Source organism: Canis aureus, chromosome 16 (assembly GCF_053574225.1).
Source record: "Canis aureus isolate CA01 chromosome 16, VMU_Caureus_v.1.0, whole genome shotgun sequence".
Taxonomy (NCBI): Eukaryota; Metazoa; Chordata; class Mammalia; order Carnivora; family Canidae; genus Canis; species Canis aureus.
The window spans coordinates 41,172,786-41,199,096 of record NC_135626.1 but is presented as its reverse complement, the minus strand read 5'-3'; the positions used below and the strand labels follow the sequence as shown (position 1 = coordinate 41,199,096).

Sequence of the window (26,311 nt, the reverse complement as noted above, 5' to 3'; positions counted from 1 at the left end):
AGTGGCCCTGATGTACCTTTCCAGCCATATCTTCTGCCCTCCTTGCCATGGCCGCCCCCACCATGGCACACTCTTTCTCATTGCCACGTGTTTGCACATGCTATACCCTCTGCCCAGAATGCCTTTCCTACCCCTCCCCTGCCTGGTAAACAAACTCCTCTTCAACCCTTAGTACCCGGCTCAGAGGACGGTCACCTGAGGCTCTGAGGAGCTCCCACAAGAAAGCCCTGCCATACCTAGGGTACCTCTCTTCCCTGTTGGGCTGGCCTCCAGAGCACAGAGACTGGTCCTTTCAGAACCACAAGCCGGTGTCTGGCACACAGTTCATTGCTCAGTACGTATCTGCTGAATGAATGAGGGAAGAATGGGCTGTGAATTCGGGGGAACCCAGCAGATGGGAGGATGAGGTTTGTGTTCTCGCCCAGAGTGTGTCAGGGAGAACTGGCTGGGGCTGGGGGAGGGGATGGCCAGGGATGGTTCCTGGGGGAGAATGTCACCGAAAAGAGGCCAATGGGACCAGAGCCAGGGAGGGAATACAGGACAATGTGAAACCAGACTCCCAAGAAAACAGACCAGCACTGTCTTTCCTGACAACAAGAGCTCTGGCCAGCCCCTCCACCGGCTTTCCTCCTCTCCAGGGTTGGGGTAGGGGGACTGTGACCTTAACTCACAGCTGATGTTCCCTCCAAAATCATCAAGGAGCTCAAGCTGGAAATGAGAACCCCTACCCTCACCTCCAAGGAAACCCCAGAATCAAACTACTGTCCCCTTGGGTAACTTCACTGCCCTGAAGAGTCAGCTTCTGTGACGTAGAGGATTTTGATACTTTCCTTACCCTCATGGCTCCTAGGGCACCAGCAGATTCCAAGCTTGGGCTGGAGATGGTGTACCAGGGGCCTAGACCACTTCAGCGGGACCCCTCCCACACTAGCAGGAGGCCTCAGCTGGGCTGAGGCCTGGATTGCATGTTAGACCACTTTAATACCCCCTAATTGCTTTGGGATTGTCTGGCTCATTGAGATAGATATTCCCCCAATCTCTCACTCCCCCACCTCTGGTTCCCAAAAGGACACTGCTAATCTGACCATGGCCTTTTTTCTCTATGGGCAGAGACAAGAAAAGTTCTTCCTGAAGCCTAACTTTTCCCTCCTGCTGCTAGAAAGTGGTAGAGTGGGTTTTTACAAAGCAACAAAACTAAAGCCACAGCCGATTTCCATGGACATGGGCTTTATTTGGGGACAGTTGGGGGAAGGGATCAAGGGAGAGCTAGGATGGTGGGGTGGGCTGGTGGGGGAGGGGTTCCTCAACTTGTTTTAATTTAGTGCATGTGGCCTGGAGGTTAGGTTGAGTGAGAACAGCCGTGGGAGGGAACGGGGTAGAGGGGGAGAGGCGAAGGGAAGGTCACAGATGGACACTTTCCTTAGAGAAGGAAGCCAAGGCCAGGCTATGGGTTCTGGGGGTGGGGAGGGAAGGCACCCTTCGTATATTAAGACTCAGCCAAAGTCACTGCTTGATGCCAGCTTCCCCAACCCCCTCCAGCCCAGCTCCCAGCCCAGATGCCTGTCCTGCTGGCTTCCTCCACTTCCTGTAGGGAGGAGGGGGGTGAGGATGTGGAGAATGGTGGCACCCTTCTGCCTCCAGCTCTCCTGCCCAGGAGAATCGCTCACTCAGCCTGGCCTGAAGTCCCTGCCAGCGTCAGGCGGTCAGGAAGCCAGGTGCAGCAGGGGGAACACTTGTGCCCTTCACCACCCCTCCTCACACTCTGCCCCACCCTGGCCCCTCACATGAGGTTGCAGCTCTTGGCTCGATCCTTGTGTATCTCGCTCTCGGTCCCGGGCCCCCGGTCCGGCCGGCCTGCCAGCTGAGCAGATCTCTGCAGTCCACGGCGTGAGTCAGTACGACGCAGCTGCCTATGGCCACGGCCAAGGGATGCCACTGTAGCCACATGGAAGACATCCCTGACGCTGCGCTCAGACGACCGGGAGGAGCACTCCACGTAGGACACAGCCCCTACCTGCTTGGCCAGCACAGTGCCCTGGAAGGATGGAGTGAATAGAGGAAGTTATGGGGCAAGGGGCAGGGAGGCTGGGTGGGGTGGGGTGGAAGTATTATCAAGGGATCCAGTCAGAGGTCAGAGGCTGAGCAAGGGATGAACCAAGTAGGATGTTATCAAATCAGAGATGGAGAGGGGCAGAAGTGAAAGGTCCAGGCTGGGGCTAGGTCAGAGGTCAAGAGTCCCACCTGCTCATGTGTAACTGGGATAAGCCTCTGCTTGGACAGCTCCCTCAGTGTGGCCAGGTCGGTGCGCATATCCAGTTTACAGCCAACCAGCACAACCTTGGCATTGGGGCAAAACTCCTGAGTCTCCCCTTGCCACTATTTGGGGGAAGAAAACAGTTATGGAGGGATAGGAGGAGGCACACGGTGAACTCTTGCTCTGGGCCAGGAGAACACCCTTCCTCACATCATGCAGAAACCATGCACCCCTCTGGACTCTCCCATGTGAGCAGGAAGGTACGAATGGTGGGCCTGGGCTGGAAGCAGGATGGGGTATAGGAAAGGGAAGGGAGAGAAGGACTGTGGTCCTGGATCGCAGGGTCCTGCTTCTACCTCAGTGACCAGGAAGGGTCTACCAGCCTGAAACCTTCCCATTCCCAACCCCTTCCCCAAATTTGTTCCCAAGAACAGACCAATCACCTCCCCTCCCCCCCCCACTACAGCTGCTTTAGTGGACTTCTGTCCTTTCAACATGGGCTTTTCTCATTTTTTTCTCATGGAAATGGAGGCCTGGAGAGGAGACCACAGGGTTCTCCAGAGCTCCTGAAGCAGCATTCCCAATCCCTCCATCTGGTGTTCCCACACCCAAGGAGATGGGGAGGATAGATAAGGAATCTCTTGAGTTCTTCTCCCTGTCCTCCTCTGTCTCCCCCAGGTGCTGAATCCAGCTCTGAGGGCAGACTTCCAGGAAGCGGGGGGTGGGAAGAGTGGGCAGGATAGAGAAGGATGAGAGAGCTTCACACATTCTCCAGCTGATGACCATGCCCCAGGCATCACTCTTTCCTCTTGGCCCATGCTGTGTCAGGACCATCCTTTCTGGTCCCCCTGAGTCTAACCATCCTGCTTCCCCAGGCTCCCACCTTCTTGAGGACACTGTCCAGTGTTTCTGGTCGGCTAATGTCGAAGCAGATGAGCACAGCATCTGAATCAGGATAGGCCAGGGGTCGGACGTTATCATAGTAAGAGGAACCTGAGAGAACACAGGGAGGGAGGAGACAGATGAGGGTCCTGAGTGGGTGGGTGGCCTGGAAAGGAATGGGAGACCTTACCAATCCTGGTCAAGGGTTGCTAGGAGTGGAGAATGGAAAGAGCAGTCAGTTATTGATACCATCAAGGAGTCTGGGTTTCTCCAAGGATGGGAATAGGCAAAGGTGAGGTTAGATGGCAGAGAACAGCTCTCCACTTCCCTAAGGGCTTCTTTAAAAGTAATCATTCTTCATCTTCTCTGAGTCTTTGAGAAGCTCATGAAATCTCTCCACATTCTCAAAAGTTTGCATGTGCTTTCTGGGCTTTGACAGACGTCTTCTAAAGCCCTCCAGGGGAGCCAAGATTTAAAAAAACAAAAACCTTCTTTTTTGGGGCAGAGCTCTCCCACTCACTTGGGACATCTCAGATTTCTATACTTCAGTCTATAGAAGCAGTTCCCCACCCCTCAAACAAATTCTAACTGTCTTTTCTAAACCCAGCTCTATTTCCTGAGAAACATGTTCCAAAATAAATCCATTCCTCCCAACTTTCCCAGGTAAGCAAGCTGAGAGGATCGAATACTGGGCTTTCTCTCCCTTAGGACAAGGTTTCTATGTGTCTCTGCAAACTCTGCCTCAGTTTCTCTGGTTTTAAGCAGAACATTGATTTTCCTTCCTCCTAAAATTGGTTGGATGGGCTGGGCTTACCTGGAGCCTAAGAGTCTAGCCAAGGGAGGGGCGAGGGTAGGAGCCTAGGAAGTCAGGGTGACCCCAGGGACTTGGCTACCTGAAGTGTCCCACATGTTGAGCTCAATGCGGCGCTTGTCGATCTCAAAGCTCGCGGTGTAGTTCTCAAACACGGTGGGGACATAACTCTGCAGAGAGGGATGGGTCAAGATGTGATCCTCCAGTCTTCAAGCCAGACAAATGCCCTCCTCACTCCCACACATCTTCCAGCCCAGCCCCTGGACGCAAGTTGGTCTGGTGTTGGGCAAAGAGGAGATCCCGGGAGCGGCTGTCTCAGCGGAATGTCTGCTAGGCTCCCAGACCCCCTCCCGGTCCCTTCGGCCCCTAGTTCTTCCCCTCTCCGATGCCCAGGACCCCCGACATTCCCCTAGCGTCCCCTCCTGGATCTCTGGTTCTCCCAAACCCCACTCATCTCGCACTGCTCCCAAATCCCTCCCACCCCAATCCTCTGCAGTCCCCCGGAGCCCCCAACGCCTCCCTCGGTCCCCGGTCCTCCGAACCCCTCTCTCTCGACCCTGGTTACCCCGGCACCCATTTCGGTTCGTCCCCTAGGGCCCTGATCACCCACCCTCGCGGCCTCAGCGCCCTCCTCCCAAGACGCGGGTCCCTCACCCCGGGGTAGGCGTCCTTGGCGAACACCTGCAGCAGCGCCGTCTTGCCGCACTCCGCGTCCCCCACCACCACGATCTTGCAGCGGCCGCTCTGCCCCTCCATAGTCCCGGCTACGCGCCGGCCCCCTGCGCAGCCCCCCTCCGGGGCCCCGCTGCCGCCTCCCCCGCCGCTGCAGCTGCAGCCGCTCGGGCCGCCGACACCGGCATCTCGCGGGCCCGCGCCGAGCCCCCGCCCGGGGCCGCGGCCCCCCCTCCGCCCCGCCCCCAGCCCGACAGCCGCGCCCCCGGCCCCGCCTCCCGCCCGCGCAGCCTAGGGGGCGGGGCCCAGAGGAGTGGGGCGGGGCCCGGGGAAGCCGAGGGCCCGGAGCAGGGTTCCAGCGCGCGGGGCGGGGGGTCTGGGGAGCCCCTGCGGGTTTGGGGCGGGCCAAGCCAGGTTGATTTGAGTGTTTTGACTTCTTTGGAGAGGGGCGCGGGGCAGAGTTCCGGTGAAGTTCTGAGGGGTAGGGTGAAAGCAAACGCGCGAGGCTCGGGCCTTGTGCGTGCCCACGCGTGCACGCCGGTGTGCTAGTGCGGACACGCGCGGGGGCAGCCATCCGCTTCCTGAACAGGAGGGGACGCGAGATGGCAGGGGAAGGAGGGAGTCTTTTTGGTTCGATCTTACTCCCTTCTCTCTCATCGTCCCGGCAGGGAGTCTTGGGGATACGAAGGTATTGACTCCAACACACCCACCCGGTCAATGGTGACATCATGGCTTTCCGTCCCCATGGCAACGAACGTCATAGTCTGGGGCCGGGGTGGCTTCACCGCGGGCCTGGACTAGCAGGGAAGTGTGGACTGAGTTTTTCTCCAGCCGAGACCAGGGTGGAAAGTTTCGGGTGAACTGCGTCCTCTGGTGGATACTTTGGGGAGACAGAGATGGGGAGGAAGAGGATAATAGAACTGTCCACGATGACAGCCTTGCCGGAGCCAGAGACAAGCTCTAAGGTCATTTAAGACTTGATCCGAAGCCTAGCGATAATCACACCAGTGTTTTGTGTTTGCATGTAATGCTTTACACTTGAAAGCGCTTCTTTGTTTCTTTTTTTAATTTTTTAAAGGATTTTATTTATTTATTCATGAGAGAGAGGCAGAGATACAGGCAGAGGGAGAAGCAGGCTCCATGCAGTGAGCCGGACGTGGGACTTGATCCTGGGTCTCCAGGATCACGCCCCGGTCCGAAGGCAGGCGCTCAACCGCTGAGCCACCCAGGGATCCTGAAAAGCGCTTCTTTAAATAGGTTATACTCGGTTTGATTTTATCTTTTAGCGCAAGCAATATCATCACCATTTTACAGAAGGAAAAGTCGAGGCACAGAGCTTTAACAGACTTTTATTTTTTTAAAAGGATTTTATTTATTTATTCATGAGAGATACAGAGAAAGGCAGAGGCAGGGACGTAGGCAGAAGGGAGAAGCAGGCTCCCCGCAGGGAGCCTGATGTGGGACCCGATCCCGGGTCTCCAGGATCACACCCCGGGCTGAAGGCGGCCTTAAACTGCTGAGCCACCCGGGCTGCCCCAGATGGAGAGTTTTAGAGTTGGCTTCCCTGCTCCAAGTTGCCAATGCAAGACCACACGAATGGGTCACATGTGGGTACAGTTAGAGCCTGAGGAACAGCTTAGTTGTTTGGGTTCTAGTCCATAGGTGGCTGGCTCCCCAAATCTTTTTTTTTTTTTAAGATTTTATTTATTCATGAGAGACAGAGACACAGGCAGAGGGAGGAGCAGGCTCCTCGCAGGGAGCCCGACGTGGGACTCGATTCCGGGTCTTCAGGATCACGTCCTGGGCCGAAGGCGGCGCTAAACCGCTGAGCCACCCGGGCTGCTCTGGCTCCCCAAATCTGATAGAAGCTCAGATTTTGTTTTTTTAAAGATTTATTTATTCATGACAGGCACAGACTGAGAGAGAGAGGCAGAGACATAGAGGGAGAAGCAGGCTCCTCGCAGGGAGCCCGATGCGGGACTCGATTCCAGATTCCGGGATCATGGCCTGAGCCGAAGGCAGGCGCTCAACTACTGAGCCACCCAGGCTTTCCGAAGCTCAGGTTTCGGGATCGTTCTTCAGATTGTCCTTTACATATTGCTTAACTCGCATAGATTTATTATGAATAAATACGGAAATTAAGTCGCAGTCTGGACGACCTTAAGAATGCCCTCGCCAGGGTCTCTCCAGACATTCCTGGTCTCCTGGTTCCGCGCTCCGGCTACACCCGCGCGATGGCCCTGGCCCTTTAAGTCGGCGCGCGAGGCCCCGCCCCCGCCTGGTGCCCCGCCCCCCCTCCCGCTCGGAGTCCGCAGCCGCCGCAGCCTGCGACGCGCGCCCCGCCCTCCCCAGCTGTGCACCCTCCGTCCAGCTGCGCGCACGTCGGGAGTCCCAGACATGTCCGCGGAGAGAGAAGCAGCCGAGGCGGCCACCGTGGTGGCCGCGGCCGAAGCAGGGGCCGGAGAAGACGCCCATTCTCAGCCACCGAAAGCCGAGGCCGCTGGCGACACCCAACCACCCGCGACTTCCGAGGGGGCCGCCGCCGCGTCGCCGCCGCCGCTGCGGTGCCTGGTGCTCACCGGCTTCGGGGGCTACGACAAGGTGAAGCTGCAGAGCCGGCCGGGCGGGCCCCCGGCCCCCGGCCCCGGGCAGCTGACGCTGCGCGTCCGGGCTTGCGGGCTCAACTTCGCCGACCTTATGGCCCGGCAAGGGCTGTACGACCGGCTGCCGCCTTTGCCCCTCACCCCGGGCATGGAGGGCGCCGGCGTCGTGATCGCGGTGGGCGAGGGAGTCAACGACCGCAAGGTGAGCGGGCCCTGGCAGGGCGGGGAGAGGCTGCCCAGGCCATGCAGTGGGTCTCGAGTGGGCGGGGGCCGGGGGTGTGGCAGGGCGGAGGAAAACTGGCACCGGATAGACGGGCGTGGAAGGCGTTGGAAGGGAACCTGTGTGTCGAGGGCGCTGGGGAACTGGGTCTGTATTGGAGAGTAGGTAGTGGAGATGGAGTTATCGTCCCTTCCCCGACCATTTTTAATTGTGGCCGCCGCCCAGAAGCGGCGGCGGTGGTGGTAGTTTGGGGGGGTGGGGGGGAAATACAATAAGGCACTCGGGCGCATGCGCACAACGACCTTACCAACTACCCCCCCTCCTCGCCCCCCCCCCCCCCCGCCAACTCCCAGCTTAAAACCCCACCTGTACCCCTGGCACGAAACATTTCCCGGGTAATTGTGGTGTGTGACCCTGAGTACCGATCAGTGCCTTTTTTCCCCCGAGGAGCTTGGGGACCTATGTAGTCCGGGTTGGGCGGGGACGCATGACCCTGCCAGAGCCCCAGTCACATGCAGCCCCGTGGTCTGTGGGGGTGTGAGGAGGCCCCTCCCAGAGCTGGGCCAAAGAGAGGAGGCACGCCCATCATGGAGGAGAGGGAGCCTGCCACCCGCTCTCCCACCGGCCTGACACTGCCTCTCTGATCTTGGGGTTGGCGGGGACGAGATTGGGTCTCTGGATCTTTGTTTTAGGCTCTCTGTATCCCGTGACTGCACTATCTCCTCCTCCGGTGACTCAGCCTGGGGGCCGCGACCCCAGGCTGCCCTTGGGAACGTTGGGGGGCGGGGGCGTTGGTGGGGGTGGGGAACACGCCTCCTCCTTACTCCCAGAGGACCCTCGCCTCAGAAACCCCGACGGTGCCCATTTGGACTGGGGGATTGGGGTGGGGGGGTGTGGCACCGGGAGCAGGTTGGCCCAGCTCTGCCGGTCTGTTTCTCCTTTCGTTTATCATTAATCTTGGCCACAAACCCGGACAGCGGAGAGTTCCAAATGAGCAATTTTGTGAGAGATTTAGAGTGAAGCCTTTGCACAGTCATTTGTTTGGGGATTTCTTTTTAAATCAGCTCCCTGCAAGAGAGGCCCCTCAGATGCAACCTTCCTCTTGCTAGTCCCAGATCCCAGAGCTGGAATTCTTGGATTTATTGTGCATGCAAACATCTTTTTAAAGTGCTTCTGCCTCCATTCAGCTCTGGCTCCACCCTTTCCACTGACTTCTAAGTAATCCCACTCTTCAGAAGGTGCTATGAGGAATTTGGTGTGTGTGTTGAAGGGGGAATTGTAGTTCATGTTTGAAGGCCACCCACCTAACCTCCCTCCCCACACTTTCCGCTTAGTAAATACAGGATATCCTGTCCAGAGCAAGAACCTGATGTAAGAGGCTGGATTCTGTGGGGAGAGCGCTCCTTCCCTCCAGATGTGGAAGGAGGAGGGGTCATGGCCCTGCCCTGTGATGGGCAGAGGAGTGGGCTTTAGCCTGGGTAGATGAACCTTGTTCTGGGCCAGATTGGTCACAGCCCTGGCTAACCACTGCACTTCCCGGCACTCCTGAGCTCTTTCTGAGTCTGCTAGTCCTGAGTCCTAGGGTGGAATGCTTCCATTCCCCAGACCTCATCTCAGGCCGGTGCTGGCAAGGGCAGATGCCAGCCTGCCTTCAGTCCTCCTTGTGCATGGAGTGTGGGGACTTGGGGACATGAAAAGGTGTGTGTGTTGGGGATCCCTGGATGGCTCAGTGGTTTAGTGCCTGCCTTTGGCCCAGGGCATGATCCTGGAGTCCCAGGATTGAGTCCCACGTCAGGCTTCTGCATGGAGCCTGCTTCTCCCTCTGCCTGTGTCTCTGCCTCTCTCTCTCTCTCTGTGTCTCTCATGAATAAATAAATAAAATGTTAAAAAAAAAAAAAGAAAACAAAAGAGGTGTGTGTGGGACTCCCATCCCTCTCTCCATGGATCGATCCCAAGTCTCCTTAATGTACAGAATTCCCATCATTCCTGGCAGGGACCAAAACAGACCAGGATTGTCCTAGAATAGCACCCACATTTCCCTCTGCATGGCCTTCAGAGAGTGAGGAGAGGCCTTGCTTTCTTCAGAGATTACCCCCTTTCCTCTGCCCTCCTCTTGACCCCAGATGCTAAGCTGCAGGGAAAGATTCTGTTTTCTTAGCTCCCTTTCCCTCCTGCAGTGAGGCTCTTGTGCAGGTGGCTGGGGTGGGTCCAGAGTAGGGAGAGGGGATACCTCTTCCTGGTGGTTTAGTGCTGTGTGGCTGTCTTTGTACATCACCCCAACCCCTTGTCTCTGGGTGAAGGTGTTTTCTGAGCCCCCAGTGCTGGCTCAAATGCTTCTTGTGAGGTTATTGCACCAGCCAAGCTGCTCAGAGATCTTTATGGCCCCCTATCATTATTATTACCTGATACTTTGAACTGCTTACTCTGTGCCAGACACTGAGCTAAAAATTACCAAATGATTTTTTTTTGCCACTTAATCCTTATAATTGCCCTATTTTACAGACAGGAAAACTGGAGCTCAAAAAGATTAAATAGTTTTTATTTGCCCAAGGTCACACTGTCAATAAACAGCAGAGCCCATTTTTTTTTTTTTTTTTACTTTTTTTTTTAAACCAAAACAGTTTGATCTCTTAAACAGTACTCCATGCTGCCCTAACCATAAGCTTCTTGCATTCAGGGATCTTACACAATAGTGAAGTATAAATCTATAGTCGAGATAAAGACAGTATCTACCTCAAAGAGCTGGGAAGGATTAATCGAGTGTTTTTATATAATAAACTTACTATAGCACTTGGAGTTGGGCCTGGCCTCTGGTAAGCACTCAGTAAAGGTAAGTTGTTATTATTTTCCGTGGTATTATTATTACTATTACTGTGACTACTGTGGCTGCTTCTTTTGCCACTTCATTGCCAGGAAGAGGGCCTTGAACGTAGTAGAAGGTCATAAATTGCCAGTGGGTGAACGGGCAAGGGACCGACTGATACTCTTCTTTCATTCTTCAAGGTAGGGGACCGGGTGATGGTGTTGATCCGGTCAGGCATGTGGCAGGAGGAGGTGACTGTGCCCTCAGCCCAGACCTTCCAGATGCCAGAGGCCATGACCTTTGAGGAAGCCGCTGCCTTGCTGGTCAATTACATCACAGCCTACATGGTCCTCTTTGACTTCGGCAATCTACGGCCTGGCCACAGCGTCTTGGTACACATGGCTGCAGGTGACAGGCCTCCTCCCTTCATCCCCCCCCCTTACCCCACCCACATTTCCTTCGGGGCCCCTTCCCTGCAGCCTGTCTGGACGGTTGTCATGGCAACACCAGGCTGCCTCGGCCTCTGGCTCCCAGAGGGCTCTGCAGTATTGTTGCCGTGGTAACACTCAGGCACCAGGTCCAGCCTGGCGTGCTATCCATAGCAACGTGCCCTCAGCCAGCACCCCCTCCTTTGCCAGCTACCCTCCCCTCAGTTCTCCATCATGGATATTGGATGTTGTTATGAGGAGAGAAAGCCTCTGCGTGAGCCCAGGCAAAATGAAAGTGATGAGCAGAGTCCTTGAGAGGCAGGAACAGGGGGCGGTGGCGGGGTGACCCCACATCCCCCCTCATGAAACCATCTTGCCACAGGGGGTGTGGGTATGGCCGCCGTGCAGCTGTGCCGCACAGTGGAGAATGTGACGGTGTTCGGGACAGCCTCGGCCAGCAAGCACGAGGTGCTGAAGGAGAACGGGGTCACACACCCCATCGACTATCACACGACTGACTACGTGGATGAGATCAAGAAGATCTCCCCCAAAGGTGGGGTGGGCGTTTGGACAGGGACAGGGTGGCCCAGAACAGGGAGGGGTGCACCAGATCTGTGGATCCTAATGCTGTTCCTGGGCACCCCCTCTACTCTGTGACAGGAGTGGACATCGTCATGGACCCCCTGGGTGGGTCAGATACTGCCAAGGGCTACAATCTCCTCAAACCCATGGGCAAAGTGGTCACCTATGGTGAGTTAGCAGGCTGTGAGGGGGAGCAGGGTGGGTCTAAAGGGCATGATGTAGAGGCCCAGGGACTCAGGTGCTCAAGCAAGCATCTGGGTGAGGGTGAGCCGGGTTGGGTGCTGCTTGCAGATTGCTGCCTCCGGGGTGGAGCTATTGTCATTCTCATTCACTCCTTTTCCTACAAGTCACAGTGAATTCTGTGTTCTTTCTGTTCTCCCGTTTGGGGAGTATTCCAGATGCAAAATCCATCATCAGTTGGCCTGCCTATGTCTTACCGTCCTGGGCTTCTTGGGCAAGCTGCATTGTCATTTGAAAAACTGTTTCACAAAAAAGTCAACAAATAAATAAAGATGAGGGCAATTTTTGAGTCAGCTGGAGACCATTTAGGCCTGGCAGCCAGCAGGTGGGGGGATTAGCTGGCACTCCGTGTTGCTGCCGTAGATATGTTAAGAGGCCCACAGAGGGCAGGTGAGCATGGATTTGGACAGGGACATGCCTGGTACTGGGATTTACAGGCCGTGTCTCCCCATCCCTTAGGAATGGCCAACCTGCTGACCGGCCCCAAGCGGAACTTGATGGCCCTGGCACGCACATGGTGGAATCAGTTCAGCGTGACTGCTCTGCAGCTGCTGCCGGCCAACCGAGCTGTGTGTGGCTTCCACCTGGGCTACCTGGAGGGTGAGGTAGAGCTAGTCAGTGGTGTGGTGGCCCGCCTCCTGGCTCTGTACAACCAGGGCCACATCAAACCCCACATTGACTCTGTGTGGCCCTTTGAGAAGGTGAGTGTGATGACTGCAGGGAGGGCCAAGGTGGGAGCCCTGAAGGCTGGGGTCCCAGGGGTGGGATTCCTGAGAAGAGGAGGGGGACTCTTTTAGGCTGGCTCTCTGGAGGGGCTGGACGGCACTGGGAGCCAGGTCTTGTTTTCCTCTCCAGGTGGCAGATGCCATGAGGCAGATGCAGGAGAAGAAGAATGTGGGCAAAGTCCTCCTGGTGCCTGGACCGGAGAAGGAGAACTAGGGCGGGGGGCTGGCAGAGACCCTCATGGCCCGGGAAGAGAGACACTGGGGAGCCGCGTTAATGTTGATCACCAGACTCTCTTACATTTCATCCTCTCTCATAACACTGCCCTCTCTCCCCCGAAAGGTCTCCGTCGTGATGACCTCTCCCCTGCCCTGTTCTGTCTCCTTAGGCAGGGCTGCCCCCTCCCCCTTCCTGCCCTCGGAAGAGGTTGGGAAGTGACCACTTGGATGTCTGGGCCCTGCCAAGGGGACAGGGAGGGTCAGAGGGAGGCCGGCTGCTTCCTGCCCCCACCCTTTCCCTGGGCCCGCTGTGCTGCTTTTGTGCCAAGGTTAGCCAATCCCTTTCCGTCCAGTTCTGTGTGCTTCCACCTCTGCCTCATCTCCCCTCCCACCCCTACCCCACACCGACCCCTCCCACCCCCCAAAGAATTGAAATGTCAGCTCAGGATATGGGGCCAATCTGTGTGAATCTAGCATGTCCCCGTCTGGCCCTCGTGTCCCTTCAGCCCAGGCCAACCAGGGCCCACCTCTGAACTCTGCGGCCTCTTGTCCCCCACCTCCTCAAGCACAACTGGGCTGCTTCCACCTCCAGGTTTTCTGCCACTCTCCACCAACGTTGCCTCTTACAACAGGGGTGGGAATCAGACCTGCTCCCCTAGGTCACAACTGTGGGAGGGACACAGCCCCCCCCACCTCCCCCTTCACTGAGTTCTCTGGAGTTGTTCTCAGTGCCTTAGCAACGGAAAACCTGTGCTTGCATGTGGGGCGGGGGTCCCTGTCTCACATCTCCTTCTCTACCCCCGTACTCCCCAGTGCCTTCCTTGTTCTGCTGGAGCTGGGGTTTTGCTGCCTCCCAGTCCCACAACACTGCCAAAAATCTGTGTGCGTGCCAGTGGGTGGGGGGGCAGGGGCCAGCCCTAGCCTCCTGGGGTCTCTGCTGTGTCCTGTCTCTGGGGCTGTCATTTCTCTGTGGCTGGTTGAAAAGAAAAAGGCAGGGAAACTTTCTCAGCCTTGCAGATAAGTGTGGCATTTACCAGCCTGAGCTTTGAGAGGCTGTGCCATCTGTTTCTTGTTCTGGGACCAAAGTAAAAAAAAAATCAAAGCACATTTCCTGTGTCATCAAGGGAGGCTCGCGGCCTTCTCAGAGCAGGGGGCGCCTTTTCGAACTCAGCCCCAAACTTTGTTTACATGGGTGGGGAGATGGAACGGGGTGGGGGTGGGGGCGGTCAGGAGGAGGGGGTGTTGAGGACCTGGGCTGCTGGAACCAAAGCAGGGACTTCCTGGCTGGAGGGGTATAACCCCCTCGGCCCTCCGACGTGGATTTTGGGTTATTGCCCAGGCACTGCCAGTGGGAGGTGAGGTGAGGAGCTCAGCCTCTTCATTGTCTAAATGAGGCCTGAACGTGTGAAGTGCGATTTCTGCTTTTCGTGTACCCCCCCCAACCCTCCCCACCCCGGTTTACCGAAGCTGCCTTTGTGTTTGTGTCAATAAAAAGCCAAACCCTGGGTCCTGATTGTTGCCTCTTGAGAGTGGAGGGGAAGGTGGGCTCATGGAAGGCCAGTGCTTGAGAATGGAAGGTTAGGGTTCCTCCTTCCATGCTCAAGTCAAGTTTCCTTTCAGGAAATGCAATGAGAAGAAGGTCACGCCACTTTTATTGTTCTTGGGCAGCATTGTACAACCCATAATCCCTGCCGCTGTTGACTAGCACAATCTCTTGCACCCAATGCACCTGACTCCAGCCTGGTTAGAGAGGCTTGGCTGAAGGGTGGGGGCAATGAGAAGGGTAGGCTCTTAGCCCGATGTGGCAGTAAAGACTGCCAGGCCCCGCTGTCCCGGGGGCACAACTCTCAGGGACTCCACCTCTCCACCTCCACGAGAGGGCTTCTGGAAGTGGATCTCCAGGATGTCCTGCAGCTCTGGGCCATCCAGGACATCAGGAATGTTGAGCACTAGCACTGATTGGGGCACCGGCCGGAACATGATCTGGAAAAGGAGCCAGGAGCTGGGCAAAAGGCTCTCCAGAGTCAGGGACTAGGGACAGGCGGTACCGTGGGGGTATGGGAGGGACCAGGAGGCTGGAGAGGCTGGCAATGGGGAGGGCAGTGGAGTCTGGGGACTCTGATCCCATTTTGGGCAAGTTTCTGGCTGGCAGACAGGTTCCTTGCCCAGCCTCTGATTCTCTACCTTCCCACTTACCTCTGCCTTCTGAATCTCCCCACTTAGGTAGGGAGAGACTCTCAAAGGGAAACTTTGCCTGCCCAGTGGCACTGTGAACTGGCCAACCTGGCACAGGTGCTGCGCCACTGTGGGGAGAGAGAGGGATGGACGTCTGGCATCAAGGGCTCTGCTGTCCCTCAGTCTAATGCATCAGCCTGAAACTTGTGGGCAGGGCCCTTACCTGTGTCCTTAGTGAAACCCAGAACAACACCCCCTTGCAGTAGTAGTTCCCGGGTCTCCACCTCACCACCTCCATTCCTGATCTTGCCAAAGAAGATCTCCAGCTTGTCCAGCAGCTCCTCCTCACTCAGTCTGAGCCCTGCAGGAAACCCACTGACCAGCACGCTCCACCTGCTTATCTGAGTGGACACCTGGGGCAGACATGAAGGAGAGGTCCAGCCCCACTTCCCAGTGCCCAAGTGCCATGGCACTCCCTGCACATCCCAGGACCCTGCTGTTCTCTCACCTGGATGGTGGTCACCATGGGCAGCTCCAAGGCTTCCACTTGCACCCGCAACCGGCATTCCTCTATGTCGATTTTATGTTCCTTCTGCTGTACCACCCTCTCAGCCACTGGCATGAGGAAGCAGCAAGGTCAGTGCTGGGATGCCTCCCAGCCTCCCTCCCAGGGCTTCTCATGAGAGCTCACCCTTGGGGTCATCAAAGTTGACCAGAGCAGAACCTCCTGGCAGAGGGTAGCAGATCCGCAGTTTGGAAACCAAACACGTGGGCACCTCTTTGCCCTGCTGAGTGTGTCCTCGGAACACCAGGGGGAGTGCAGGTACTGAGAATGGGACCTGGAGGCCAGGGCAGGGAGGCTGATGCAGCCTTCAGGGGCGGGAGAGGCCTGACCCCCACCCCCCAGGAGGAAATTGTTCCTTGTGCTCAATGCCAGGAACAAGTACATTTACTGAAAGAAGAGCTGGATAAATGAGTGGATGAACATAGGCCAAGCCTGTACTGGCACTTTACTCCCAAGATCTTAGTTTGTTCTCACACCAGCAAGTCTGGTAGTTCCACTTTACAGATGAGAACACATGTCCCAAGAGCTCAAGTAACACACTGGAGGTCACACAAGGCAAAGAAGTGGCGGAGCCAGGAGAGAGAGTAACTTCTAGTTCTTTCTACCAGGCCACCCTCTCTCCCAGCTTACCTGGTCAGGGGGGATGTCCCTGAGCTCTCTCCTCTGCTGCTGCAGTTCCTGCAGCCTCCTCATCAGTCTGGTCTGCTCCTCCTCAAGCGCACAGAGGGCCTAGTAGGGGGAGATGACCAGACATCCACCTGCCTTCCTGGAGAAGGAGCCCAGTGGAAGGCCTTTTCCCACAGCAGAGCTGGTGCTCAGCTCAAGGAGAGTCCAGCCCTGGGCTGGGCCTGGCCCACTTTCCTCAGGACTTACCTGGCCTCATCTCAGCCACTGTCTGGGGGGTGCAGGAGGAGCCTTGGCAGCAGCCACAGTTGGTTCATTACAGAAGACTATGCCTTTAACAAACACTAACTGAGTTCCTGCTGCAGGGTGCCAAGCACTGACACAGGGTAGTGGGGGACAAGAGGCCAGCCATCGGGTCTGTACGAAACAGTACCCAAGACACCATACCCACAGGACCCACTGTGAAGCATGTTAGGAGTATGGAGGAGGGACTGTCCCATAGGCCTTAACATAACTAGGGAGGCCTCCAAAGGGGATGCAGGCTTAGAATGGCAACACATCATACTATTAGCTAACATTTATGAAGCATTTACTGTATGTCAGGCCATATGCCAAGCTTTCTATGTGCATTATATCGCTCAATTCTGGAAACAACCCTATGAGATAAATTCCCTTAGCCTTATTTTACAGACGAGGAAACCAAAGCTCAGAGAGGATAAGTGACTTGCCCAAAGTCATTCGGCCCTATGCAGTCTGACTCCAATCTGTGCTTTCCAGTGAAGAAATATAGCCCAGAGTGGGGGAGCGACATCCCCCACATCTCCCAGCTTGTCCCTTGACTAGTGGTCTTTCCGCTGTACTAAGCAGCCTTTCAGGCTGCGTGTGATTTGGAGCAAGTCCAGAGACAGAGAGTGACAACATGGGCAAGGGAATGACACCAGGGACACGAATGAATGCACCTTTGTTTGTGGGATGGAGTAGACGTGAGCTGGCGAGTTCACTGTGTGGTTGGGAGGCCTGATTAATAAGGTCAGCTCAGAGAAGTGTGAGCTCACTCGGGAAGGCGGGACTCTATCCTAGCCATCTCTGTGTCCCCAGTGTTCGGCAGAGTCCCTGGCACAAAACAGGCATTCAAAAATGTGTGTTGAATGAATGAATGAATGTGGTGAATGAATGATAGGATGGGAGCATATTTCAGAGGGCACTGGAGATGTTCAGTGTGAGTTTGCTTTATTTTAAACAGAGGAACCCAGGGCTTGACCAAATAACACTGGTTGATGGGTAGTGAGAAAGGCACCCAGTTCTTTATATTTCTATAAATAAGGGAACTTTAGGGGCTGGACAGATGACATCAATGAGTCCAGGAAGCCAGTGTGGATAACAGGGAGTGCTAGGAACTCAAACTGGAGAGAGCATGTCCCCACCTAAGTGGCATCCTCTTCTCAGCTCCAGCCAAGATTTTCTCATGTGGGAATGTGGTTTCAGGATCCTGTATCTTCCCTTTTTTTTTTTTTTTTAAGATTTTATTTATTTATTCATGAGAGACACAGAGAAAGAGAGAGAGAGAGAGACTGAGAGAGAGCCAGAGACACGGGTAGAGGGAGAAGCAGGCTCCATGCACGGAGCCTGACGTGGGACTCGATCCTGGGTCTCCAGGGTCATGCCCTGGGCTGAAGGCGGCGCTAAACTGCTGAGCCACCAGAGCTGCCTCTTCCCATTTTTAAAAAAGATTTTATTTTAGGGGTGCCTGCCTTTGGCTCAGGTCATGATCCCAGGATTCTGAGATGGAGCCCCATGTGGAGCTCTCTGTCCAGCGGGGAGCCTGCTGCTTCTCCCTCTGCCTGCCACTCTGCCTGCTTATGCTCTATTGCTTTCTGTCAAATAAATAAAATATTTAAAAAATATATTTTATGTATTTATTTGAGAGAGAAAGCATAAGCAGGGGGGAAGGGTAAAGGGGGAGGAAAGACTCTCACGTAGACTCCCCACTGAGCATGGAGCCCAACGTGGGGCTCAGTCTCATGACCCTGAGATCATGACCTGAGCCAAAACCAAGAGTTGGTTGCTCAATCGATTGAGCCACCCCGGTACCCCAATAAATATAGAGTTTTTCAAAGAACCATTCAAGTAGGAGAGTTCAGATTTGATATCAGTAGGAAATAGAACTAGTGAAGATTTTGGGGGTGTGTGAGGTAGTAGACACAGTGTTTAAGGGAGCAATTTGGCAGCTATGGCAGGATGAACTCCAGCATCAGGAACTGGGAAGTGACACTGAGTTTCTAATTCCCATGGATGTGGCAGGAGCTGGGCTGGGCGTCTAGCAATGGGCATGTGCGGGTGAGCATATTTCATGAGGAAAGCTCCAGGACTCCGGGTGTGTATATTAAGGAGACAGAGGGGACAAACTGAAACGATGATGTCGAGGTTGCAGACCTAGGTGTCAAGAGTTTGGTAGAAAGCCAGTGACCCAGGCACCTGGATCAGTTAAGTGTGTGCCTTTGGCTCAGGTCATGATCTCAAGATACTGGGATCGAGCCCCGTATCGGGCTCTCTGCTCAGTGGCAAGTCTGCTTCTCCCTCTCCCTCTGTGATCTTTCTGGTTCTCTCTCTCTCTCTCAAATAAATACATAAAATCTTAAAGCAAGCAAGCAAGCCAGCCAGCCAGTGACCCAACAGGCAAAGAAGAGAGCCGATGGTTACTGGGGGCCTGCTAGATGCGGGGCATAGTTGAATGCCAACTCAATTTAAGTATCACAAAATGGCCTCCTATCTTCAACACCAAACTCAAACTTCTCTCTTCTAGGACCCTCTGAAAGACAACACAGGCCAATCATAGTCACTTACATGAATTCAACTATATATGCTATTATTTATATGACAGGATAACATTATCTCCTAAATGCAAGCCAAGGTGCAACTGGTGGTCCATTGAAAAAAACTGCAATCCATTCTACACAGAGCTCATTGAAAGACTATAAATTCTGGATATTTTGGGGGTGAGTTAATGATTTAAGGTTAAAAAAAATGATTTAAGGTTAATTTTGACTACCTTTATGCTCCTGCCTTACTTGCCAATTTACAACCTAACTACCCCATAAAGATAAAAATCTCACACTATCTATGCTCATCATAGGGGTATTGGGTGGCAGTTTAAAAGCATGAATTTGGACACCTGGGTGGCTCAGTGGTTGAGCATCTGCCTTTGGCTCAGATTGTGATTCTGGGGTCCTGGGATGGAGTCCTGCATCAAGCTCCCCATGGGGATCCTGCTTCTCCCTCTGCTTATGTTTCTGCCTCTCTTTCTGTGTCTCTCATGAATAAACAAAATCTTAAATTTTTTTTTAAATTTATTTATGATAGTCACACAGAGAGAGAGGCAGAGACACAGGCAGAGGGAGAAGCAGGCTCCATGCACCGGGAACCTGACGTGGGATTCGATCCCGGGTCTCCAGGATCGCGCCCTGGGCCAAAGGCAGGCGCCAAACCGCCGCGCCACCCAGGGATCCCAATAAACAAAATCTTAAAAAAAAAAAAAAAAGCATAAACTTTAGGGCTCACATCCAGCACCTCCTAGCTAGGACTGCAAGACAATGAGCAAGTTATTTAGCTCTCTGTGCCTTGGTTTCCTCATCTGTAAAATGGGCATAATAGCAATTTCCACCTATATATAATTTTGTTGGAAACAAAGGTGCCTGACACATAATGCGTGCTATGTTGAGTGTTTTCTATTTTATTTTATTTTATTTTTATTTTATTTTATGATTTTATTTATTTATTCATGAGAGACACAGAGAGAGGCAGAGACATAGGCGGGGAGAAGCAGGCTCCATTCAGGGAGCCCGATGTGGGACTTGATCCCAGGACTCCAGGATCATGCCCTGGCCCCAAGGCAGGCACTAAACCGCTGAGCTACCCAGGGATCCCCGAGTGTTTTCTATTTTATTAATCCTCCTTTTATTATTTTTTTAAAAGAGTTATTATTTGAGAGAGAAAGAGAGAGAGTGAATGTGTGAGCCAGGGAGGTGGGGCAGAGGGAGAGGGAGAGAGAGAATCTCAAGCAGACTCTTAGCTAATCAGGGAGTCCAACGTGGGGCTGAATCCCACAACCCTGAGATCATGACCTTAGCCAAAGTCAAGAGTCAGATGCTTAACTGACTGAGCCACCTAGGCACCCCTATTAATCCTCATGTTATAGATGGAGAACCTGAGGTCTGTCAGGGTTAATTAATGGGCCAAAATAAGCCGAACCCAAGGCCGTTGAAGACACACAGGGTCAGGGACAGGACTTAGTAGAAAGGACTCTGGTTTGGAACAGCATGTGGTGATGGAAGAAGCCAAGGGAAGGAAGAACTGTTTGAAGGACAGAGCCTTAAAAATCTAATCTTTGAGGATACCTAGTCAGGAGGCAGAGGAGACAAAGGAATGGAAGAGGAAAAAAAAAGGGGGGGCTGGTCAGAGATAAAGAGGGCTGGGGCCAGGACTGGGGACTGTCAGAGACACAGAGGGGGAAGAGGGAGGAAGCAGAGCTTCAAGGAAAGGAGGCTGTAAGATGTCTACTTGCTCATACTCATTCAAGAATTAGCTACTGAGGGATCCCTGGGTGGCGCAGCAGTTTGGTGCCTGCCTTTGGCCCAGGGTGCAATCCTGGAGACCCGGGATTGAATCCCACGTCGGGCTCCCAGTGCATGGAGTCTGCTTCTCTGTCTGCCCCGCCCCCCCCTCTCTCTCTGTGACTATCATAAATAAATAATAAAAAAAATTAAAAAAAAAAAAAAAAGAATTAGCTACTGAGCATCTACCAAGTGCCGGGTACTGTTCTAGGCTCTGGAGACACAATCGTGAACAAAACAGAACTTCCTTGTGGGGTTTATGTTCTAGAGGATGAATCAGACAATAAAGAGAATAAATAAAATCTACCGTATACTAGTGGTAATATTGTGGAGAAAAACAAAGCAGGGGCAGAGAGAGAACATTGGAGTACATTTTAAATGGGGTGATCAGAGCAGGCCTAGCTGAGATGATACTTGATCATTTAAATGAAGGAGATGCAGGAAGGAGCCATGTGTACACGGGGAAGTTCTATACAGAGGAACAGCAAGTACATAGGCCCTGAGAAGGGAGTTTGTCAGGCGTATTTGAGGAATAGCAAGGAAGCCAAGGTGGTGGAGCAGAGGAACTGAGAGGATAGTGGCCAGAGATGAAGTCACAGAGGAAATGGGGTTGGACCACGTAGAGCCTATGACATGTTGTGATGGGGGAAGCCGTAGACAGGCTTAAAGTTTAACAGGATTACTTAGCTATAGTGTGGCTAGACTGCTGTGGAGAAAGGACACAAGCAGGGAGACCACCAAGGAGGCCATTACAGTGTCCAGGGAAGCCATGTTGCTGGCTTGGACCAGGTGGATGGAAGTGGTGAGGAGCTGTGGAGTCTAGATTGATTGAAGTTGCTGATGGATCAGAAGTAGAGTGTGGAAGAAAGAGAGGAGTCTGAGATGACTCTAAGCTTTTTGGCCTGAGCAAATGGAGGGAATATGAGCCATTTTCTGAGATGGGGAGGACTGTGGGTGGAAAAGACTTAGGGCAGAAAATTAGGAGTTTATTTTGAACATATTAGGTATAAAGTGCCTATGTGATATTCCAGCAGAGACATAGGGTAGCAGTTTCTTCTAGGGATCCAGTATTCAGGGAAGGGGTCCAGGCCGGAAGTATACATTTGGGAGTTATTCATGGAGGGAAGATAAAGTCACAAAACTAAGGAAGATCATGAAAAAAGTCACACAACTACATGAAAGCAACAGTGACAGGGGTACAGACATAGAGAGGTCCAAGGGCTGATTTCTGGAGCATTTAACACAAAGGGTCAGGAGAAGAAGTACCAGCCAGGGAGAAGCATGGGGGGTGGGGAGGTGAACCTGGAGGGAGAACAGGAGTGTGAAGAAGGGTTTCAAGGAGGAGGAGCAGCTGTGCCGAATGCTGCTAACAGGCCAACTAAGATGAGGAATGAGAATGAATCCCGAGACTGAGAAACAAAAAACAGTGCTACTTATAAAGAAATAGCCTTACAAAGTTCACATACAAAAGATTATTATTGTGGCTTTATTTAAAACAGACAAAAAGGGACGCCTGTGTGGCTCAGCGGCTTAGAGCCTGCTTTAGGCCCAGGGTGTGATCCTAGAGTCCCGAGATCGAGTCCCACATCGGGCTTCCTACATGGAGGCTGCTTCTCTCTCTGCCTGTGTCTCTGCCTCTCTTTCTCTCTGTGTCTCTCATGAATAAGTAAATAAACAGAATCTTAAAAATAAAAAAATAAAACAGACAAAAAGAGGGGTGTCTGGGTGGCTTAGCCAGTAGAGCATATGACTCTTGATCTCAGGGTCTGAGTTCGAGCCCCACATTGGGTGTAGAGCTTACATTAAAAACAAAACAACAAAACAAACGAATAGAAATCTACATGATTAACAATAGAGGAATAGCTAAATAAATATCATGTAGCAATTAAAAGATATAGAAGAACATTTAATGATATGAAAAAATGCTCACAATAAGCCCCCAAAGCAAGATATACAAACTGTATAGAAAGTATGATCCTATTCTGTTGACTTAAAAAGTTTTATTTCCGGGTGCCTGGGTGGTTCAGTCAGTTAAGCATCTGCCTTTGGCTTAGGTCGTGATCCCAGAGTCCTGGGATCAAGCCCTGCATTGGGCTCTCTGCTTGGCAGGGAGTCTGCTTCTCTCTATCCCTGCAGCTCCTCCTGCTTGTGCACTCTCTCAAATAAATAAATAAGATCCTAAAAAAATGTTTTGGAAAAAGTTTTATTTGATAAGGATATTTATTAACACATAAAAATGCATAGGGGGCGACTGGCTGGCTCAGTCTTGCAAGAGCGTGTGACTCTTGATCTCTGGGTCATAAGTTTGAGCCCCATATTGGGTGTAAGGATTAGTTAAAAAAAAAAAAAGTTAAAAAAAAAAGGCATAAAAAAACTGGGAAAATAGCAAAATGTTATAAACAGAGGTTGTCTCTCAATAATAAATTTAGTGTGATTAAAAGATAAGCGTTTCCTGAATCTACCTTCCAATATGTAAAGGCTCTTCAAGGGAGTAGTTTTGGCAGAAGTAGAAGATGGAGGTGAATCAAGATAATCTTGGGGAACTGGGATTCTGAAAGGTTGGCAATAACAATAATAACAAACACATATTGGGGCACCTGGATGGTTCAGGTGGTTCAGGGCCTGCTTTTGGCTCAGGTCATGATCCTAGAGTCCCGGGCTGGAGCCCCACATGGAGCCCCACAACAGGCTCTCTGCTCAGTGGGGAGCTGCTTCTCCCTCTGCCTCTTACCCACTCATGTTCTATCTCTTATGCTCTTTCTCAAATAAATAAAATCTTAAAAAATAAATAACAAACACATATTGTATGCTTAGTAGTTGCCAAGCAGTGTGCTAAGTTTTTAGTGTATTAATTTATGGATTATCTGCTTTAGTTTTTTTTTTTTAAGATTTTATTTATTTATTCATAGAGATGCAGAGAGAGAGAGAGAGAGAGAGGCAGAGACACAGGCAGAGGGAGAAGCAGGCTCCATGCAGGGAGCCTGACCTGGGACTCGATCCAGGGTCCCCAGATCACGCCCTGGGTTGCAGGTGGCGCTAAACCGCTGTGGCACCGGGGCTGCCCTGCTTTAGTTTTTTTTAAGATTTTATTTATTTATTCATGAGAGACATACAGAGAGAGGCAGAGACATAGGCAGAGGGAGAAGCAGGCTCCCATGGGGAGCCTGATGTGGGACTCGATTATAGGACCCTGGGATCATGACCTGAGCCGAAGGGAGATGCTCAACCACTGAGCCACTGAGCCACCCAGATGCCCTAATTTTTCTTTTTTCTATTTTTTTTTAAATTTATTTTTAAAGATTTTATTTATTTATTCATGAGAGAGATAGAGAGAGAGAGAGAGGCAGAGACACAGGCAGAGGGAGGAGCAGGCTCCATGCAGAAGCCCTACGTGGGACTCAATCCCGGGACCCCAGGGTCACGCCCTGGGCTGAAGGCGGCGCTAAACCGCTGAGCCACCCAGGCTGCCCCATTTTTCTTTTTTTAAAAAGTGATCTCTACACCCAACGTGGGGTTTGAACTCACAACTCTGTGATCAGGAGTCACCGACTCCACCAACTGAGCCAGCCAGGGGCTCTGAGCCTGTGATCTTAATACACTTGGGGTGCAAATGAAAATTTCCCAAGCGAGACATCTGTGTACTTATAACAGACGGGGTAGTAGCAGGGAGGGAAAGACTGAAGAAGCTGGAGAGAGGAGGAAATTCATTCATCCCACAGCTGTTTATTGAGTGCTGACTGCCTGCCAGGCACAGGGCTAGCATGTCTAGGGATCAAAGGTGAACAGGCTACACAGGGGACCAGTCATAGTCTAGCAGGAGTCAGGGCATTCACAGGTCAGGAAAGAGAGGACCACAGCTCGCAGGGGGAAGGTGAGCTCTTTGAGGAGTAACACGTCTTCCAGTGACCGGGAAGAGGGCCCAGGGTTCAACTGAAATGAACTGTAAGGTGTGGAACTATCCATTTCAACTCTAGGATGAAATATAAGGAGGGGAAGTTTGTTGGGCAAGATCTCAGGAGATCAGGGTGTGAATGAATCTTAAACTTTTTGGGTCACAAAGCCCTTTGAGTATCGAAAGAGAACTGTGGATTGGCTCAGAAAAAATGCACATTCACATGAGGACTTCTGGAGCTCCTGAGGTGCAGGATATAGAACTGCCTCTGAGGCAATGGGTTAGGGGAGAGGTAATGGCAGCGGTGTTTCTCCCCCAACCTCTAGCAGGTCTGAGAGATGGGCAGAGACACTCGGCCACCAGGCCCTGAGATACCTACCTGCACATTCTCAGCCAAGAGGAATGCTCCTCTGCTTCTCCCACCGCCCCCCAACACTCTCTTCACTTACCGCATCATAGACTGACATGAGCCTGGGGTCTGGTTGGCAAGGGCTGAGGCTTCAGAGCTGGGCGCAAAGTGGCAGCGTTCTCTGTAACGAAACGCTTGCTTCTACCTTCTGAGGTGTCTTAGTCTCCTCCAAGCTGGGCCTGACATGCACTTCTGATGGCTCTGCCTGCAGGCTTTGCTTCCACTTTCATTTCTGCAAAATCCCTTCTGCTGGTTTGACACGCCCCCAGCCGCCTGCCCCACCTCTGGGAGGAGCCTTTCTGGTCTTGAAAGTTGACTTCACCCCCTGGAGGCCGGAGGGGAAGCCACCCACAAATAACTGCAAACAGGATGTAGGCCCCAATCAACCACTCATTCCCAGCCTATTAATCCCAGTAGGAACCGGCAGGTAGAATTTTGTCTACTGTTATTTCCCCGGAGCCCAGAAAGATGCCGGGTGCATAAGAACTAATTAAGATTGAGAAATGTAACCAGGCTGGCTAAGGCCTCTCCACGTTTGCAAAGCTGTACGAGTAGCCAGCCATTTTGTTTGAGAGCTGATCCAATACTGGTTCTGCTTCACGAGTTAACTCAATCTTCCAAACAACCCCACAAAGTCAGTTCTGTTTTTGCCATTTTATGGACGAGATTCTAAACTTCTGAGGCAGTGGAGTGTAGAAACTTGCTCGAAGTCATATTGCTGGGAAGTCAAGCCACGTATTCAAACCTGGGTGGAATAGTATTTGAATTTGGGCCTTGAGGCAGAGTAGAAAGAACTCTTTTTTTTTGTTTGTTTGTTTAAAGATTTTATTTATTTATTCATGAGTGACAGAGAGAGAGAGAGAGAGAGGGGCAGAGACACAGGCAGAGGGAGAAGCAGGCTCCATGCAGGGAGCCTGACATGGGACTCGATCCAGGGTCTCCAGGATCACACACACCCCGGGCTACAGGCGGCACTAAACCGCTGAGCCACTGGGGCTGCTCATTGTTTCTAGTCAGAGGGTTTATTTTTTTATTATTTTTTAAAAATAGTAACATAACCCAGCACAGAGGACGTTGTATCACGTTTGTTTTTTTTTTAAAGATTTATTTATTTTATTTTTATTCATGAGAGACACAGAGAGGCAGAGACATAGGCAGAGGGGAAAGCAGGCTCCATACAGGAAGCCTGATGTGGGACTTGATCCCGGGTCTCCAGGATCACACCCCGGGCTGCAGGCGGCGTTAAACCGCAGCACCACCAGGGCTGCCCTCTAGTCAGAGGGTTTAAATTCACTTCCATTTGTGACTGAGTAGGCAAGGTACTTAGGAATGTCCCCAGACAGACTTAAGGTAGACGGACCATACTTAAGGGTAAGAAATCAAATTAAAGGACATAGGACTTTGTAGACTGGTTTCCTAATCTCCAGTCCAGGATTTTTCAAGTAATTTACAGACCTAACCCTTCCCCCACACTTCAGGTGGATGCATGCCAAGTGCAATGCTTGGTGAACACACCTATTTCACTCCTACTTCCATCTAGTGACCAGCTCAGCTGGAGAGCCTATTTCACCAGTAAGTGTCATAGGTATCCAGTAAAAGG

At 52.5% G+C, this 26,311-nt stretch overlaps 3 protein-coding genes across 3 annotated transcripts; 1 reads left to right on the top strand and 2 right to left on the bottom strand.

Annotated features, from left to right (window-relative positions):
- Positions 1-1,210: 1,210 nt before the first annotated feature.
- RND2 (Rho family GTPase 2) lies at positions 1,211-4,785 on the bottom strand. Its single transcript, XM_077853378.1, has 5 exons — positions 4,602-4,785; positions 4,030-4,117; positions 3,138-3,247; positions 2,242-2,376; positions 1,211-2,035 (listed from the first exon to the last, which is right to left on the bottom strand). The coding sequence occupies exons 1-5, from the start codon at positions 4,701-4,703 to the stop codon at positions 1,781-1,783; spliced, it is 690 nt and encodes a 229-aa protein (XP_077709504.1). The 5' UTR covers positions 4,704-4,785; the 3' UTR covers positions 1,211-1,780.
- A 1,985-nt stretch (positions 4,786-6,770) lies between these two features.
- On the top strand, positions 6,771-13,941 carry VAT1 (vesicle amine transport 1). The gene is made up of 6 exons (XM_077853375.1): positions 6,771-7,424; positions 10,446-10,653; positions 11,056-11,226; positions 11,334-11,423; positions 11,955-12,196; positions 12,351-13,941. The coding sequence occupies exons 1-6, from the start codon at positions 6,786-6,788 to the stop codon at positions 12,432-12,434; spliced, it is 1,434 nt and encodes a 477-aa protein (XP_077709501.1). The 5' UTR covers positions 6,771-6,785; the 3' UTR covers positions 12,435-13,941.
- Positions 13,942-14,071: 130 nt separating this feature from the next.
- Positions 14,072-24,963, bottom strand: IFI35 (interferon induced protein 35). Its single transcript, XM_077853377.1, has 7 exons — positions 24,752-24,963; positions 15,807-15,905; positions 15,303-15,450; positions 15,120-15,226; positions 14,835-15,024; positions 14,633-14,739; positions 14,072-14,419 (listed from the first exon to the last, which is right to left on the bottom strand). The coding sequence occupies exons 1-7, from the start codon at positions 24,767-24,769 to the stop codon at positions 14,228-14,230; spliced, it is 861 nt and encodes a 286-aa protein (XP_077709503.1). The 5' UTR covers positions 24,770-24,963; the 3' UTR covers positions 14,072-14,227.
- Between the last annotated feature and the right edge of the window lie 1,348 nt (positions 24,964-26,311).

Bases quoted from the DNA above. Each gene is read 5' to 3' on its own strand.
- IFI35 (XM_077853377.1), bottom strand. The intron at 15,451-15,806 runs GTAAGCTGGGAG...CCTGGCCTCCAG, and splicing joins GGGACATCCCCCCTGACCAG to GTCCCATTCTCAGTACCTGC. The intron at 15,025-15,119 runs GTGAGAGAACAG...TGTCTGCCCCAG, and splicing joins CCATGGTGACCACCATCCAG to GTGTCCACTCAGATAAGCAG.
- RND2 (XM_077853378.1), bottom strand. From the start codon at position 4,703: ATGGAGGGGCAGAGCGGCCGCTGCAAGATCGTGGTGGTGGGGGACGCG. The intron at 3,248-4,029 runs GTAGCCAAGTCC...GTGTTCTCTCAG, and splicing joins CAACATGTGGGACACTTCAG to GTTCCTCTTACTATGATAAC. The intron at 2,377-3,137 runs GTGGGAGCCTGG...TCCCCCAAATAG, and splicing joins TGGACAGTGTCCTCAAGAAG to TGGCAAGGGGAGACTCAGGA.
- VAT1 (XM_077853375.1), top strand. From the start codon at position 6,786: ATGCCCTCGCCAGGGTCTCTCCAGACATTCCTGGTCTCCTGGTTCCGC. The intron at 7,425-10,445 runs GTGAGCGGGCCC...TCATTCTTCAAG, and splicing joins AGGGAGTCAACGACCGCAAG to GTAGGGGACCGGGTGATGGT. The intron at 10,654-11,055 runs GTGACAGGCCTC...ATCTTGCCACAG, and splicing joins CTTGGTACACATGGCTGCAG to GGGGTGTGGGTATGGCCGCC.